At 45.3% G+C, this 18,048-nt stretch overlaps 1 protein-coding gene across 1 annotated transcript in view; it reads left to right on the top strand.

The window, feature by feature from the left end:
- The window catches only part of MOCOS (molybdenum cofactor sulfurase), a 175,657-nt gene that overhangs the window by 108,880 nt on the left and 48,729 nt on the right, over positions 1-18,048 (top strand). Inside the window, exons 7-8 of the mRNA XM_084857561.1 lie at positions 6,266-6,382; positions 7,508-7,957. Of these exons, the coding sequence (XP_084713687.1) occupies positions 6,266-6,382; positions 7,508-7,957 (567 nt within the window). The remainder of the gene's footprint in view (positions 1-6,265; positions 6,383-7,507; positions 7,958-18,048) is intronic.

Here is an 18,048-nt window from a genome sequence, read left to right as displayed (position 1 = left end):
GAGACAGGCTGATAGTTCCTCCTCATGAGCTGTAGGTGTGTGCAAAATGAGGCTAGGGATTTATAACCCCGTGCTGTGCTCCCTCTCATCTGAGTGATGGCCTCCCTTTGCAGTGTTTACATACTGATGGTGGTATGCTGTGAGCAGAGCTGAGTTAAACCATAGCCTGTGCTTTCTCATGGGGATGTGGGTAGCATGGTCAATATTGCAGCAGTGGAAGTGAATGGGAGGGAAATCCTCTGCACCAGGTCTGTAAAGTTGTGCCATCAACATGGCTGCAATCTGTAGGAATATAGGATATGGTGTATGTGTGCTCTTCATCTGTACTACTCACTTTCCACCCACAACTTCATCCAATTTTAGCTATTCTGCCAGTGTATCTGTGGTTTTCCACCGAAGTCTTTGTCAGGGTGGCATAACTAGTCTTCTGCTGACATAGCAGGGTTTCTGCCAAATCCTATAGTCCCTCAGCCAGTGGATCTCAAGGGCACAATGGCTCTGTTATTTTCCATTTCACATGACTTAACACTGAAAACCTGTACATGTTTACTCAAAGGTCAGTCCCCGTGTGTTCAGTGGGGCTTACACCCTAGTAAGGGTGTTTACGATTGTAGCCTAAGAAAGAGTTAATTTTATAACTGGAGAAGTGGCCCAAATTGGCCTTAGACATCAGTCGTGCACAGCAAATATCTTGCCATAATCAAAGCTGCCTGGCAGATACCTTGAGGATGCAAAAGGAAAAGAAGTTATTGGGTTGCCCTGGGTGACTAAACATTTTAAATGGGGAGCTAGAGGATATATATTATTACCATGTGTAGGAAGAGTTTCACTGTTGTTTACAGGTTACAGACTCAGTCAGTTGTAGCAGTGCTGCAGCTTGTTAAATCAGTCTGACAGAGTTCACTGTTGATGCATGTGAACATCAGGGTCAATAGCTTGTTACTCAGCAAGCACTCTGTATGATTAGTGCACTGGCAAAATACTCATCATTATGATGGGTTGTGTGTGGAGGGAAGCCTGCATATTGAAAAGGCCCCTAGGAGGGGTGTAGTGGGTTGCTGTGTACAGAGACAGATTGCATCCCCTACTAAATACCTGTAGGTGGGGGCCACCCACCCACTGGAGTGTCAGTGGTGGAGGGTGGGTTTTGGCCTCACTGCAATAACATGCAGTGTTTTTTTCCTAATTGAAGTGAATGGCAACTATTCATTTATGCGTGAGAAAGTTAAGAGATTTTACCCATGGACATGACTGGGATAGGGGCTAAACCTGCTTTCTATTAGTGGACCCCAGCCACTAAGAATAAAGGGTTGCCACACTTCCTTGGGCCATGTATCTCCACTGGCTGTCTATTCGCTACTGGGCCAGGTTTAAGATATTAGTACTAGTGTACAAAGTCCTAAACAACTTGGGACCAGGATACCTGAGAGAGCGCCTTCTCCCTTACCAACCTGCCCGGTCACTGAGGTCATCGGAGGGCTTCCTCCTGGTGGTTCCACATGGACCTATGGCCCGGTTGGAGTCCACCAGGAAAAGAGCCTTCAGTGTTGTGGCCCCCTTCCTGTGGAACTCCCTGCCTTTGGAGGCCAGGAAGGCACTAACGTTGTGTTGCTTTCAGTGCCTCCTGAAGACATTGCTATTTCAAGAGGCCTTCCCTGAGTGACCAGCCGTGGTTTATTAAGTTCAGAATTTGTTCTTTTAAAATGTTTTAACTGTTTTAATTATGCGGTTTTATTCTTTTATCTTGTTGTTCACCACTCCAAAATCTTTTGATGTGGAGCAGTATATAAATATTGTCAATAAATAAATGTATCTGGGGGGAATTTAGTCAACTGTGCTAGAGAAGTTGCTTCCTAATGAGACCTTAGCTCTATTCTGCCTGAGGACAGGTTGCTGTTTGTCCAGTAGAGCTGGCCCCCAAACTAGCACTCTAATAAAAACACAAGGGAGCCAAATGTGTGTAACTGGAATAGTTTAGTCAAGATAGTGGAGTGCTTAAGTAAGCCACTCAGGAGACAACAGAAACTAGATCAGAGCTTTTCTACAAAATGTTTTATTGAGAAAGTATAACAAAACAGCAATTGAACAGTGAACTGCTAAAGTATTTCCAGGAATGGAGAGAGGAAGAGAAGGAGAGGTTGTGAGTTGAGTAGTACAACTGCGCATGTGACTTTGGCTTCAGAGGAGGTGAAGGCAAGAGGGATGTTGCAGTTTAAAAAAGCAATTAGCTAGAAGAAATGTGAAGAGGGAGAGAAATTTGCCTGCCCTTCCTTTAGTTTTATCTGAGAAAGGAGGCAATGATCCAAGGGTGCAAGGATGGGCTTCCAACCTGGAGCTCAGGGTACAGGACTCACAAACTTCAGGGAAGGAGAGGCTTAGGGACAAGACTTGAAGGAGGCTTGCAAGAAAAGAGAATGCAATGGAAGGCAGGCACAAACTCAAAGAAACTCTAGTATTCCAGGACTGTTACAGTGACAACAAGGCTTATTGAGCAGCAGGGTGATCCTGAAAGGACGATTTCCAGGTAGACTCAAAACAGATAATCACTTAAGAAAAGCAAGGCATCTGGACTTACAGTGTAGTGTAATTGTACACCGTACTTGGAAAAATCACTTACAGTATCGGGGTTCGCCATGGCCAGTCAATAGGGTGTTACAGTGAAGCTTTGATTGCATTAGGACCAAAGGAGGGTTTAGCATCTAATGATCTCAGAAGCTCCCATGCTATCTGAATATTAGGTGTGGCCACCTCGTTGTCCATGCCAGTAGAAGATTTTGGTGATAAATTTTCAAGCTTCATTTGCCCTGCTTAGCTACGTCTTCTCTAGCTTTCCTTTCCGGCCAAAATGGAATCTTTTGAGCCAAAGAACCTGAGTGGGGACACACAACATGGCAGTGGAACTTTGCTGTCCAGCAACAGATGCCTGTTCTGATCTGCAGTCTCTCATCCTGTCTTCTGTTTCTTCATTATGCTGTAGTGTAACAGTCGATTGGCAACTAACTGTTGTGCCCCCACTCAGAAATAAAGAGGTGAGACACTGTAACTAGGGTAAACTGGGGCCAGAACTTTATAATTTACAACAGGGAGATGTGCAATGGAACTAATTGTGCAGACATTGTAATGTTAGCAAAACCTCACCCAGCTCTGATTTCAGTGACGGTGCTACAACTTTAAGTGTCGAGGGGATGCCCTCCTGAGCCACACCACCCTCTGGTCCCATGGCTCTTAAGAGCATGGCCTACTCCAGCTGGAAAGGGGGTTACTTTCTCTGCTTCTGCATCCCAAAACCCTGGTGGGCAAGTCACAGGAATCCCCTTCCACTGTTTGGTGCCTCCAGGAGCTCACCAGTGACTTGTGCCTTACACACAGTGCCCTGCCAAAGAAAAGGACAAGCCTCATGTAGTCCTTCCCCCCACACATGCACACACCTGCTGAATTACACAGGCCCCACTGCAGATCCCTAAAAATATATAATTACCTGCGCCAGTTAGGCTAATACCATCGCCCTGTGAAGGTGTTGCAGTGAACACCTGCAATTCCAGGTGAGGCAAATAACTGCCCAGCCCCCTGAGCAATGCTGCCTTCATTCTCTGTTGACCCGAACACCTTGGGCCACTGTCCCCCCCCTCCAAACTCTCTTGGGCAACAATTCTGACCAAATGAGCTGGATCTCAGGCCATCTCGCCTGTAAGTCGGTGTTCGCCCACAGGATTAGTACTTTCCCATTCAGAAGGCCCAAATTGTTGCCCCCATGATCCACGAGCATCACTTGCTGCAGCAAACCACTTCCGCTTTCTCCAAAAGCATGGGCAGCAGGCAACTCTCATTCATGCCTCACTTGCCCAGCCATTCCATATTGGCAAGTCCACTCTCTCCACATCAGGATCTGAACCTGGATCCTTTGGCTCCCCGATAGGCCCAAGATATCATTCTGTGGCCACACAACAGTACTCTGGTGTGCTCCTCCAGTATCACCAGACTGGCCAAGAAACAACAGATTTAAGCAAGTAACCCAGCTGCTACCCCAGCCCCTGTTCCTGCTGGCCTGACTGGAGGATGGAAGGAGCCTAATGTAGCTCCTAAAGACTGCATATTGCCACCGTTTCACTTGTTACTTTCTCATGAGTAAAGTGGGTGTTCTACATGCAGATATCAGATAAGGAGAGAGAGAGGAAGAGTTGGGTCCTGAGGAAGGGCCCCGGAGGTGTGCATAAGCCTCTGTAAGGAGATTTTTCCAGTGGTTAATATTTATAACTTATTTGTGCAGTATCCTCTCTTTTCTACATGAGGCATGTATTGTGCTCTCATGATTCCTCAGCTCATGATGATTTGCAAGTACTTTAAATGAGGTCATCCTCCAGGGCCCCTCTCGTGCTTTCCAAGCATTTTTATGTGTGTGTGTGGGGGGGGGGGGGTTGATTGGAGAAAGTCTGGTATTTTGGAGAATGGCAGAATTGTGGTATAGTGGAATTGCACTATTGGAGTTGGCAATTCCACTATACCACAGCACCTCTTGGAGGTTATGTAGCGGAATATACAGAAAGGCAGAGAAGCCCCCCCCCCCAAAAAACAACATGTGTAGAGGATCCGATCTTAATCCCACAAAGAATCTGGAAGCAGCAGCCATGGTAAAGTGGTGGGTTAAAAGCTTCATCTAGGAAAGCCCTAAGAGTCTCACTGTAATAAAGTGGATGGGGAGGGCAGAGGTGGACTCGGATGGGGGAGATCTGGGGTCACATCCCCACTCAGCAATGAAACTGCTGACTAGGAGGCCTTAGGCAAGTTTGTAACTTAGTTGTCCTCACATGGTTATTGTGAGGACATGGAATAATCCATAATTTGTCAAAGTGTGTGAGGGGTGCCAGGGTACTGGGGAGGGGGCTAGGACTTTCAGAGTCTGAGTTATCTCCTGTGAGCTCAAGAGAAATGGCCTAATATTATCCCAACCAATTTAGCCAGCTCCTTCACCGGCTTTGTAACGGCAGGCACTCAGACTTTTGAATGGAATGAGCTACCTGTTTTAAATTGCACGTCGGCAACATGCTGCACCCTGCTCAGACATGCTGTTTTACAGCCTATCCATGGACTGCTCCCTCTCCTCAAATTCCAGGGTAACAAAAACCTAATCTGGGTACCATATGATTAGATCCCTATCTCGTAACTCCTATGTTGTCCTTAAAAGTCAAGTTGTGATTTAGATGTGCCAAAAAAAGGACAAAAAATGAAGTTAGATTTTTCCTCAAATATCTTGTAGCCCTCTGCCACCATTTTATTTAGATTGTTTTAGCTATGGTTTTGTATCTGCTTTTTGATGATCCCCAAAACAGGCATGATCCAGCAGGGCTACTGGTCCCCCCAGGGAGTTTCACTATGATATTCACCTCTTTCTCAGGTTTGCTATTTACGTCTTCCTGCTACTAACCCATCAAACTCTTTTTCCATTTCCCTCCTCCTTGCCTTTTATCCTCTCCCTCAGGTCTCATTACATTAGAAGCAATGGAATGAAGTTTGGGCAAATATCCTTAATTCGAATAATTTATTCTGAGCTTCACATTTATGTCCTTGGTGCAACGTGTGGGTGACTGACCATGGAGCAGGGTGTGCACACAGTCTTGGTTATACTGTTAGAGTGCCCACTGTCTTTCTCCTAACTGAATGTTAGGAGACCCTGATATTCTTTCTTGTTATTTTATTCCAGGTGTTGTTGTACATCCCATATTTCGGTTGCTGATAATGATAATCGATGCTTGTGTCTGCTTTTCTTTCTCATTTACAGATATTCAGATGTTGCTTCTGTTCACATATAGTTACATTTTTTCCTCATCCTTCACATAATTAATTCATCCCAGTATCCATTAATGATTATATTTACCTCCTTTAATTTCTGATGCTTGTTTTCATTCTCAGTATTTCGACAAGTACTGAGTTATCAAATCAGAAGAAGTTCAGATGAGAGACTGCAATGCAGGGACTAAGGTTTCTTCATTTCAGTCTGGTAGCTGCTGCCTGCCCCAGGTATACTATAAAATCACAGGATGAGAGCCACGTTTTAATCCAAAAATTCCCATTAGGATATATAATTTGATATTAAAATACTGTGTGAATGTGTTTTTCTGATGTAGATTTCATTCCATGCAACAACAGCTAAATTGATAAGTACTTAGTGGGTGGGTGGGGGGATCTTTAATACATTCTTTATTCATAGCTTTAAGATGTATAATGAATGTTGAGAATTTTCTCTCTTTGGTCCTGCTGAAACCACAAGGTAGACAAGTTGGCTGGGCTCTACAACATCCACGTGCGCACAGGCTGTTTCTGTAATACTGGAGCTTGTCAGCAGCATTTGGGGATCAGCTGTGAAGACATCAAAAAGAACCTCCAGGTCAGTATGTTTGGTCTATCAGTGCTGTCAGCTTAGGGATGCAACTTCATTTCAGTTTTCCCATTATTTCCTATCGAGTCGCAACAAAGTCCACATAACAGCTTTACTCGGGTACATTCTCCTCCTCCCACACTGCCAAAGCATTTCAATCTAAAGTGTAATGCCATCTTCTAGTTTATGTACAGTGCATTCTGTGCATGCAGGGTGAATTGGTTTAAATCAAGGTGATATAAATCAGTGATTTAAGTCATGAAGGAAAAAAGGCCAGTCTAAATCCACCAAGGGCGCAATCCTATGGAGATAGTCATCAGCCTCTGAACTTGAAGGCTGATGACTATCCAATGCAGGGCGGCCGGAACATGGAGGTGATCCTCACCTCCATGCTCTGGCTGTCCTGCATTTTTGGCTAGACAGGCGATTTCACCTGTCTAGCTGGGGACCTTCAGAGCAGGAGGGAAAGCCACGCAGCACATAGGAAGCTGCATAACGTGGCTTCCACGGTCTCCTCCCCTCTCCACCCCTGGAACTGCCCCTTTTTCCCAGTCTCTGCGCTCCATTTCCAAGAGCGGGGATGTAGCTGGTGCAGAGAGAACCGCACTGGGTACAAGGGGCAGGGAAGGGGACAGTTATTAATTTGTTTCTGCTTTTTACAAACGGGGTGTTCATTTTACTGGGTGCAATAGACAGAGCATAAAAACACACTGTAAAACAACTTATCAATATCAACACTAAACTTAAAATAGGCAACAACAGTAACACACTTAAACATCTCCATGTACCTGATGGAACAGATAGATTTTCAGTCCTAAAAGTCAGTAAAGATAGATCAGGGTGGGTCTCTCTAGAAAGGGCATTCCAAAGAGTTGGGGTTCTGAATAAACAGGAATAAGACTTGGGAGGAGGTGACATAACATAGGGGGCAGTTCCTATTTTGAAGGGCAGAATCTAGAGGGATTGCTTCTCCCACAAAAACTCACTCTATCTTTGGCGCATTCAGTCTGTGCTTTTACAGAATCTGCTATAAAAATAGCAAAACACATTGTATTTTAATAGCATATAGAAAAGTATTCATAGTACCATATATATATATATATATATATAATTTATTTTTTTTAACCTAACTAGGCGGGTCACGTCTGTGGAGATGACATAGATGTAATTGACGGACATCCCACTGGGTCTGTGAGAATTTCTTTTGGCTATATGTCAACATTTGAAGATGCACAAGCCTTTCTAAAATTCATTATAACCACCAGGCTCTCTGGCTGCAACCTAGTTAAAAGTCCATCTCAAAGGAAAACTATTTCAGAATTTGTAGCATCTCCCAAAGAAAATGGCCACACTTGCGGTAACAACAATGCAGTGCCTCTGAAAAGAATCATCAGGGATTCTCAGCTTAGTGCCAGTTCTGCTTCAGTGACAATGCCAGTCAATCTACAGCCTGCTGAGAGACATCCAGAAAGGGGCATGCCTGAGGTTTTGGGGAATTCGGCAGAAGCGCTGTCAAGTGGTAGAGGGCCCATCATTGTCACCAACATTTATCTCTACCCAATCAAATCCTGTGCAGCGTTCGAGGTAAATGATTTCAGTGATATTTTAAAAGATTTATATGTTTTGTTGTGCCAGGTCAGGGGAAGGGTCTAGTATGTGCTGTGCCCTAGTGGTACTGTAACATGGTTATAGTTTTTATTTAAAATGTGATTATTGTTGTTGTTGTTGTTGTTGGCCATTTTATCCTATCAGAGTTCATAAAGTCTTTCCCTGGGCATGCCCAGAATGATCCTGCAGGAGGGGCAGGTAGAATGCAAGTGAGTGTGGTTGGTTATCAGGGTGATAGAAGGGGAGGAGAGGGAAGGGGGAACAGGTGAAGAGGAAGTTATGTCAGTTAAGGTTTTAGGCAGGTGAGAGACAGTGAGGTTTTGGTGAAAAATAGGAGGTGCAGCGTTAATTCTACTTCAGTAGACATGTAAGTTATTTATACTGTTGTTTTATTATACAGTACTGATGGAAAACCAAACTATGTGCCTTTTTAATGTATAACTTAAAAGTTAACACGTTTTGAAATCTGAATTTTTCAGAATTTTCCATGGCGCAGATTAGACAAATTCATAAAGGGTAAACCTATCATTGGCAACTAGTCATGGTGGCTATATAATGGGGCTGTTAGCACAGCATTCAGTGGCAAATCATGGGTTAATTAACTAATGATTTGTGGGGATGTGCACCACATACAAGCTACTTCCAGTTTGTAGAAATAACCTATCAATGCCTCATTCGTAGGTTGTTAGTGTAACGTCCAAACCCAGACACTTTGGGTTGTTCATGGGTTAAACAACCCAAAGTAAACCTACAATTTGTTCTTAGGTTAACTTTGGGTTCTTTAATCCACAAACAACCCAAAGTGTCTGGGTATGGGCAGCATGCTAACATACTACAAAGTGGGATGTTCATAGCTCGTTTCTGAAAACTGGAAGCAGCTTGTGCGAAGTGCATGTCCCTGCAAATCGTGAGTTAATTAACTCACGATTTGTGGCTGTGATATGCAAAGCAGGTCATTACCTTGAGTATCAGAGGTAAGCAGTATTCCTCTTAATATCAGTTGATAGGGAACACAAGCAGGAAAATGCTATTGTGGACATGTTCTGCTTGTGGGCTTCCCAGAGGCATCTGGGTGGCCACTGTAGGAACACCGTACTGGAGTAGATAGTCCTTTGCTCTGATCCAGCATGGCTCTTCGTATGTTCTTAAGTGCTATGCTCAACGTAAGTACTGCCTAACAATGAGTATTTGCATGGACACCATCCTTTGAAGACACCATGGGACTCAGTCCTGGACTGTCAAGAAAAACATCTGGATGATTCACCAGTTATACTAAATATGGAGTCTTTGGAAACTATCAATAACTTAGCTTCAATCAGGGGTGGGGGATTTCGTGGTCCTCCAGATGATGATGGACTTCAACTTCCATAAGCCTGAACCAGCATGGCCAGTGGCTAGGGATACTGGGAGCTCCAGTTCAACAACATCTGGAGAGCCACAGATTCCCCATCCCAGGCTTAAATGGACTAGTAGCACAAAGTGACTGAGTTCTGACCTCATGCTAATTATCGTTCTTCTTCATGGTCTCTGTGCATCACGCATATGGGCTCTGCACCTGCATGGAGCCTCGATTCAGGACACCTCTGTAGCTTAGGCATTTTGGCGGGAGCCCTTCCCCCACCGTCCAATGCACATATCTCTAGTGGATTCCCACCTATTCCCTCAGTTCTCTTTCATCTGCCATTGTGTCAGCCTCGCTAGGGAATTTCTCCTGATCAGCTTATCTGATTGTGCTTAGTGAGGCATTTTATATTCTATGTGTTCTTGCTATCATGTTTTCTGTCTTTATCTGTCTGCGTTAGTTTTATTTATTTTGTTTTTGTGATGTAGTGTTCGCCCAGTAGGGCGTTTGGCCCTCAGGGCTCCATTCAGAAAGTGTACCCTTCACAATAGTAAGTTGCCGCCAGTGGATGGGCACTCCCACTGTCTCTTTTGTCTGGGAGAGGGGTGTGTAGTGGAATCCTGCCCACACTGTCAGTCATTCACTGAAACAGGCTTGGTGTAACGGCTCAGACAGACTGAAGTCTATTTCGTGGCACAGGGCACTTGAGAATGTTGAGGAGCCAAAATCATCTATGGCTCAACCACCACCTAGTCTGTCTTCCATGGTGGCAGCACCTGTGCCTACTGGGGAAAAGTCCCCTGAGCATCCTGCTCCTGATGCACCAGGCTTGTGAGACCCCCCCTCCTACACTGGGGTGGTCTTTGACGCTGTTGCTGATGAAGAAATGTACAAAATAGGCAAAATTGTCTAAGCAGGTGGGGCTGCCCTCCATAGAGGGCAAAAAGAAGAAGAAAAATCTTCCAAAAAAGTGATCGACCGAGTTTGGGACTGACAGCAGTTGGTGGAAGCGACCACTTTACCCGCGCCTTCTCCAGCTCCTTGAGCTTGACTTCGCTCTCCAGCTCTGGCCATTCTATTGCAGGACTGAGCTTCACCAGTACCGAGGGTCATTCCTCCTGTTCCACCATTGTTGACGTCGTCTATTCCTCAGGCTGTGTCAGCCTTGAGGATGGAACCTCGCCCAGTTACCTTAACTTTGGAAGGCAAAATAAGGGATGTCTCCCCAGCCCAACCTCCCCGCCTGTATAACTCACCTTGATGGGATGCTTCATGGGGTCATAGACATGGATCGCCAGACTCCCTTTTTTTGATGGTTTCGGGACAAGGTTATCCTTCTTGGCCTTACAATTGACCTTGGGACCGATCCCAATCTCCAGTGGATTGGGATCGATGTTCTGACTGGGATTTAACGTGTAGTAGGTCACATTATTGGGAATCAGATAAGACTGACCCATACTCTTGCTACCATGATTATTATCAGCAATGGCATGATTGGGACAAACCTCACTATTTCTTTCATCCTTTGGCTACGGTGTCTAGGCCACCTGACACCGCGGACGTGTTCTTGCTGTCTCCACCAATTCTGTGGGATCCTTAAGTGCCAGTGATAGGTTCCAGGCGACTGTCATGCATGCCTGCAGAACTGGCTCCTGCCCCAATCGTTCTTCCTGTACCAGTTAGAGCACCACTTTTTTCTTCAGTGTTGGATCTGGTTGATGGGCTTACTGAGATTCTTCCTGTGACCCAACCTCTGCCAGAGACTTCTCCACTCTCAGGTACTGAAGGTTATTTTCCTGACTCTACCTCTCCTTCTCCATTTGATGTAATCCCTCGATGCGGGGATGAGGGGTGACAGGATGCCTTTTCTCCATCAGAGGATCTTGGCCAGTTCTCTAATCAGAATGGCTCAGTTGCTCAGCCTGACAACATAACAAGCAGCACCAACCATTCAGGATCCTGTTTTCAGTGCCCTCATTACAGAGGCAGCCCACCTGGTCTTGATCTGTTTTCTTTTGCTCTGTTGAGCACTATCACATCATCATGGAAAGCCCCCTCTACTATGCCAGCTACATCAAAATGCGTCAAGGGCATGTACAGAATCCAGGAGACAGATGCAGATTTTCTTTTCCAGCGTCTGACACCTAACTCTATTGTGGTAGAGGCTGCTCAAGGAAAGTCTCACAGGCAGCGCTCATCTTCTGTGGATAAGGAAGGTCAGCATCTTGACCTCTTGGGCAGGTGTGTTTATTCATCAGCCAAGAAGGGCCTTAGGGTTGCTAACTATCAAGCAGCCATCAGCTCCTTTTGTGGGACAAGGTTGGCAGACTATTTGAGCATCCCCCAGAAGACAAAAGAGATTTAGCTTGTATGTTTCAGAACAAGGCTATGAGACTTTCCCGACAACAAATGCTTCAAGACACCAAGTAGACTGTGCTTCTGAAATGCTGGCTGGTGCTACTGCCTTGTGTCAACACGTTTGGTTACGGTCAGCAGGACTCTCCCAGGAGGTGCGATCTAGGATTGAAGATTTGCCTTTCGATGGTTTGGGCCTTTTTATTACAAAGACAGATGAGGCTCTAGATTTGGTACATTAGTGTCAGGGTGGACACTGAGCCCATAGACGTAGGGCATAGGTACTGTGCTGCTCAGATCTAGTTGCAATCAGTATAGTTGTTAAGTTGTAAAAGAAGAATAAAGCTTTGAAAGGAATTCCTTTGTCTGTGTCTGGACTTGGCTACTGGATTAGACTGAGAGAGGCCTCCAAGGAGCCCTTGACAATAAGGCCCGTACCACTGCACACCATATGGGTTTCATTCAAACCCAACCTTCATGACAGAGGCATTGGTATTGGCCTCCGTCGCATCAGTACCAGCCTCAGCAGCCAAATATTTCCCTGGAGGCATGACAGCAGACTGCCTCGTCATGTAGGCAATACTTCACATCAGCATTTCAGAGTTTTTGCAACAAGAATGATGGTGGCAACAAGTGGTGGCTTTGACTTATTATTTGTCCCCCTTCTTATTCGTCCCTGTGCTCATCCTCCCATCTTTGGCACTCTTCTGTCATCTTTCCTTCCTTAATGGATTGAGATCACATCGGATTCCTGGGTTCTTTTCATCATTCAAAGGGGCTACAAATCCCTCCCACCTCTCAGGATCATAGAGATGTTTCCTCCTGCCTCCTGGAACACTGCAGGTGACACTTTCATTGCTTATTCTTCACCAGGAGGTACAGATGCTTCTCAAGAAGGGCCCTATCGAACCAGTGCCTTGGAGTCAGCTTCTTGACAGATTCTATTTAAGATACTTCAAGGTGCTGAAGAAGGATGGAGGGCTCAGTCCGATCCTGGACCTTCGGGACCTGAATGCATACATCACACATAGGAAATTCTGCATGTTCTCACTGGCATCTATTCTTTCTCTTCTCTCCCAAGGAGGCTGGTTCACTTCTATCAATCTCAAGGACACTTACTTCCATATCAACATAGCACAGCCTCAACACTGGTTTCTCTGCTTAGCAGTTGGGACGGATGCCTACCAGTTTGGGGTGTTACCCTCGGTCTGGCCACCATTCTGAGGGTATTCACCAAGTGTATGGTGGTAGTGTATGCCCATTTACAGGTGAAGGGGATTGATGTTTATCCATACATTGATGACTAGCTGTTGGTGGCATCCACTGAGGATCGGCTGTGGAGATCAATAGAACAGACTTGTGCTCTCCTTGAAGAATTGGGACTGTTGGTCAATCAAGAGAAGTCTCATCTTCAACCAATGCAGAGACTTCAGTTCATTCTAGGGTTCTGGATTCTTGCCGAGGCTGTGCTTTTCTCGCAGGAAATCATTGCAGAATCTTGGTCGCTCTTGCTACTGAGCTGATTGCCAAAAGGACCACAACAGCTCTCCAGGTTCAACACCTTCTAGGGCTTATGGCAGGACCATTGGCAGTGGCTTACCTCGCCCATCTGCGAATGAGACCATTGCAGGCATGGTCTCAACATTGATGGGGATGTCCATCGCATGGGGAACTTCAACATCAACAGGGACACCCATTGCACTTGACTATGGCTACCAGTAGACATCAAGGAATCTCTTTAATGGTGGACTCTACCCAGCAACCTTATGAACGGAATACCTTTTCTTCAGCCCTCCCCATCTTGAGTGGTGATGACAGATACATCACTCTCAGGATAGGGAGCACACTGTTCTGGTCTTACAGTCCATGGCCAATGGTCACCCAGTGAGGCCACCAATCACATCAATATGGGCTATTGAGAAAACACTCAGGGCTTTTGAAATGGGCCTGACAGGCAAGACTGGTCCAAGTTACTGGTCCAAGACAACAGAACTTTGATCACCTATCTGAAAAAGCAAGGAGGTATGAGATCGTTTCCCCTGCTTGCCCTGACTTTATGATTTCTTCACTAGTGCATGTCCTAACAGATAAGCATAGTGGCACTTCCATGTTGCTGGTGTCAGCAATATACTCGCTGACCAGTTCAGTCGTACAATCCAGACCTCCCACAAGTAGGAGATTGACAGGGGAGTGCTTGCCGACATTTTCAAGCAGTCGGGCACACTGACAGTGGACTTATTTGCCACCAGGGACAATACTGTTAGCCCGTGTTTCTGCAGCCAAGCAGGCCACAGCCAAGGGTCAATGGGCGATACCTTTGTTTTGCAGTGGATAGGGATGCTGTTTTACACCTTTCTTCTCTTTCCTCTAATTACCAATGTCCTAGCAAAAATTGGGACAGATGACGCAGGGTGCCTCTTGATCACTCTTTGGTGGCCCCGGCCACCGTAGTTTTCCCCTCTTCTCCAAATTGCTCAGGGCTGTTACCCTCACCTTCTATGAATACTGTCTCTTCTTACCAGGCAGGCTGGGCGGGTACAGCATCTGGACTCGCTGACACTTCGCATGGCTGTGTGGAGAACTGGGTGATCAAACTGGAGATCATTCCAGCCTCCATACAGAGGATCCTTGATGCATTCACACAACCCACCCACTATCCCCTCCTTGTTGTCATACTTGAGTGCAATGTTGATATTGAGGACATGTCTCCTCAGTTTCAAGGCCACAGTGTTGGTCTCAAGGAACTGAGGGGATAGGCAGGAGCCCGCTAGGGAATGCACATTGGATGGTGGGGGAAGGGTTCCTACCAAAATCCTAAGCTATATAAATTTCCCAAATCAAGGCTCTGCAAAGGCTCCTATATGTGTGAATGCACAGATGACCACGGTTCCAGGTAAGCAACCTTTCTTTCCCAGTCACAGAACAGGAGAGCAGGAAGGAAAGGGTTAACCCATTCCCAGGTTGAAGGCAGGGCTAATATGTTCTATGTCCCTTCTCAGAAGAGGGCTTCTCCTATATCCAGTTTTGTTGGCTCTGTCTTCAGGAAGGGCAGGACCTCTTTGTGAGCACATTCTCTTTTTCTTTTCCTCTCCCCCCTCTTCCCTACATTCTTAGGTGGCTGGAAAAGAGGAGGGTTCTGGCTGGGTCCCAGACCCAGCAGGATCACTGCTGCAGAGGGGGAAACCTTCCCACTCACTCACCCCTCAGGCATTCCAATCCCAACCCCTTCTGACAGAAACGGGCAGGAAAGGAATGGAGCACTTCACACATTGCTGCTCAAGCCTTCTGCTACTTCATTACATCTCTCCCTGAACCTGTCTGGCATCATCCCAGGAATGGAGGGTGGTAAGGCACCGTGGCTTCCAGAAGAGGCTCCTAGAGCACTCCCAAGGCCTCTGGCACTTGACTGAATCTCTCACTGCACCTCTTTGGCAGAGACCCAGAAAAGGGAGGATGTTAAGGCTCCCTCGGCACCAGTAAAGCCTTTTACATGGGAGACTCCAGAGCTTTCCCCACCTCCAACATAGCAGTCTTTTTAAACAAGGGTTTTTGACAGCAGTCAACCCTCCCCCCCCCCACATACACACACCCCTCCGCCTTCTAGGCTGTTCAGAGTAGAGATGTCCAGTGCAGGGAAATTCGGCCCTCTTGGGGCTCGATGGATTTCCCTGGAGCCCCTGGCTCAGCTTGTGTTACCTAGCTGAGATAAGCTGCAGGCTCTCTGCCGGAACTCACAGACTCCCAGCCGCAACGGGGCCAGTCTGTGCAAATGTCTCCTTCTCCCTCCCGGAAACCCAGGAGGAAAAAGAGCCATTTGCACACAGCAGCGGGGTCACTGTATGTGAGTCTGTCCTTCTCCCTCCTGGGTTCCTCCAGCGACTCCATTGCACACAGTGTGGGTGGCGGTGGCAGGGACTCCATCGCTGCCGCCACACACAAACCCCTCACGCTCTCCTTGCCCATGTCAGCATCAGCAAGAAGAGCTTGAGGGGTTTGCGCACCGCAGTGCCAGTGGCGGAAATCCACGAACTGGGCTGACTTGCACAGGTCAAATTGGGCCAGCTTTCAGACAAGCAAGCCAGAGTCAGCGGGGCTGAGTCACCAAAAGCTTGGTGGACTTGACCCCCGGACAGGTTTCTCTGCCATCCCTAGTTCAGAGGTGGTAAGTGGAGACTCCACCCATGTCATTTGGGGTGGGTAAGGTTATTTTAGAAAATGTTTTTATTGTAGAATTTTATTGTTTTAAACTGTTTTACTATATGCTTTGTACATCGCCCAGAGTGGCTGGGTGACCAGCCAGATGGGCGATTAATGAAATAAATGAATGAATGTCCCCTCGTTTTTGAGAAGCTTCCTCTTTTGAAGTCAAACGTTCCTGTGTTGGACTTCTTTCTCAGTTCTCCAATTACATATAAATTGAATTTGAAAGCATTCTGGGCACTGTTGCCAGTCACTTCAACAACCCTTATGTTGGTCACCAGTTCCTGCATTCCCCTTAGTATTACATTCAGAGTCGCCTGAACCATTTCTAGGGCACTTGCATAGGCTATCTAGAAATTTCACCTCTTCGTCAGGAGCTGAATATGCATTTTTTATCCAATCTATGTGAAGGCAATTGAAGCCGCCCATTACCAGAACACTCTCTCCATCCATTTTCCATCTCAAGATCACTCTGACCGCTTTACCCAAGGGGCGATAGTATGTCCCCAGTATGAATTATTTTGTCACCCTTTGTTATACCCACTGTATCTGTGTTCCCTTTTAAAACTATGCACTCCAACTCCTCCATCCAGAATAATTTAATTTAAAAACCTACAGTAAATACTAATATGGTAATTAACATGCTTGTATACTCTGGCATGACATGGGCTACAGGCAGTGATGGGTGTATGGCACTTGAGGAAAAAGTTGATTAACATGCTGTAATTGAGAGGATGCTGATTTGCATTACAAAGAAATGTTATAATTAAAAATACATTTGCAACCAAAATATGACATTTAAGTGTTGTGGCACTATTTGAAAGTTCATTCTTTGAAGATTTTAATTGCTTTTCTTTTTCAAAGTTAATAACATTACCACCTTGCCTGTGACTTTTCATTTTCATTTTTGAATAAGGTATGATGAAATAAATGGGTCTTCTACACACTGACCTAGAATCTAACTTTCCTTTGCAATGTGTTTTGCAGTGCTTTAATGAATGTCAATATTATTATAGTCTCTTGTAGGAAAACTTCCTAGCATGGATCACAGTTCTGCATCTGAATGAAAATTGAGGTCAAAGCCACCTATATTTAATATATTTTCTGTTCAATTTTTTTTTTAGTTGTGTGGGAGTTTAAGGAATAATGTAATGAGAAATATTACCAAGGCACTCATGTATTTTTCTTCAGTATAAAGAACATTACTTTTGTATACTATAAGCACAGTCCTTAATTCAGAGGTGCACCACGGGAAAATGGAGAATCACCTTCCAATTCAGATTTCTGTGCCAAAGCAAGGTGACTGCTGAGGGCAGAATTATGTAAATTAAACATATTTACATAAAAATACTGGGTATTGTAGCAGAATTCACAATTTTTTGTTTGCCAAATTCAGCTTTTTGTATTTTTAAATTGCATGCAATATTCAAATTAAGTGAACTTACATGAAGCAGTCACTTCATAAACACCAGTCTTGCTCTGACCAAAATTCTGTTAAGGCATTTACCACAGCAGAGCACAAAATCCTCCCATCCAAGTACTGCACACATTCAAAGTAAGACTTGATGTGTTTCTAATGAAACTTCCTTGGGGTGTGGTCAAACCTGCATGTCTTACAATAACACACTGGATACCACATTAAAGCTTCATGAACTATTACATAAAATCAAGCATGATTTCATTGTACTGGCTATAATGGAGGATGGTATATAAAGAAACCAATTAATAAGGATTTACAACCAAAGAGCGATACATCTTGCACTGTGCAAATCTAGATTTTGGCAGCTAAACCTCCTTCTTCATGACCTCTGTGCAGTGCACATAGGGGCTCTGCGCCTGCGTGGAGCCTTGATTCAGGAAGCTTGTATAGCTGAGGAATTTTGGTGGGAACCCTTCCCCCACCGTACCAGTGCACATGACCCTAGTGGATTCCCACCTATTCCCTCAGTTCTTCTTCGACCACAATTGTGGTAGCCTCATGGGGAATTGCACTTGTCTTGTTAGACTGCTTTATTTATTTATTTAAAACACTTGTATACCACTCTACATCTAAACAGATTCTGGAGCGGTGAACAACAAGAGATAAAATGAACAAAAGATCAAAAGAATGAAACATGATATTAAAATTATTCTTTAAAAAACAGTGCCAGTAAAACTGAGGCTGGTTAAC

Source organism: Heloderma suspectum, chromosome 5 (genome assembly GCF_057233095.1).
Source record: "Heloderma suspectum isolate Gila_16-S chromosome 5, 16-S_ref, whole genome shotgun sequence".
Taxonomy (NCBI): Eukaryota; Metazoa; Chordata; class Lepidosauria; order Squamata; family Helodermatidae; genus Heloderma; species Heloderma suspectum.
The sequence above is the reverse complement of the archived record's forward strand: the minus strand, read 5'-3'. Positions and strand labels throughout refer to the sequence as shown.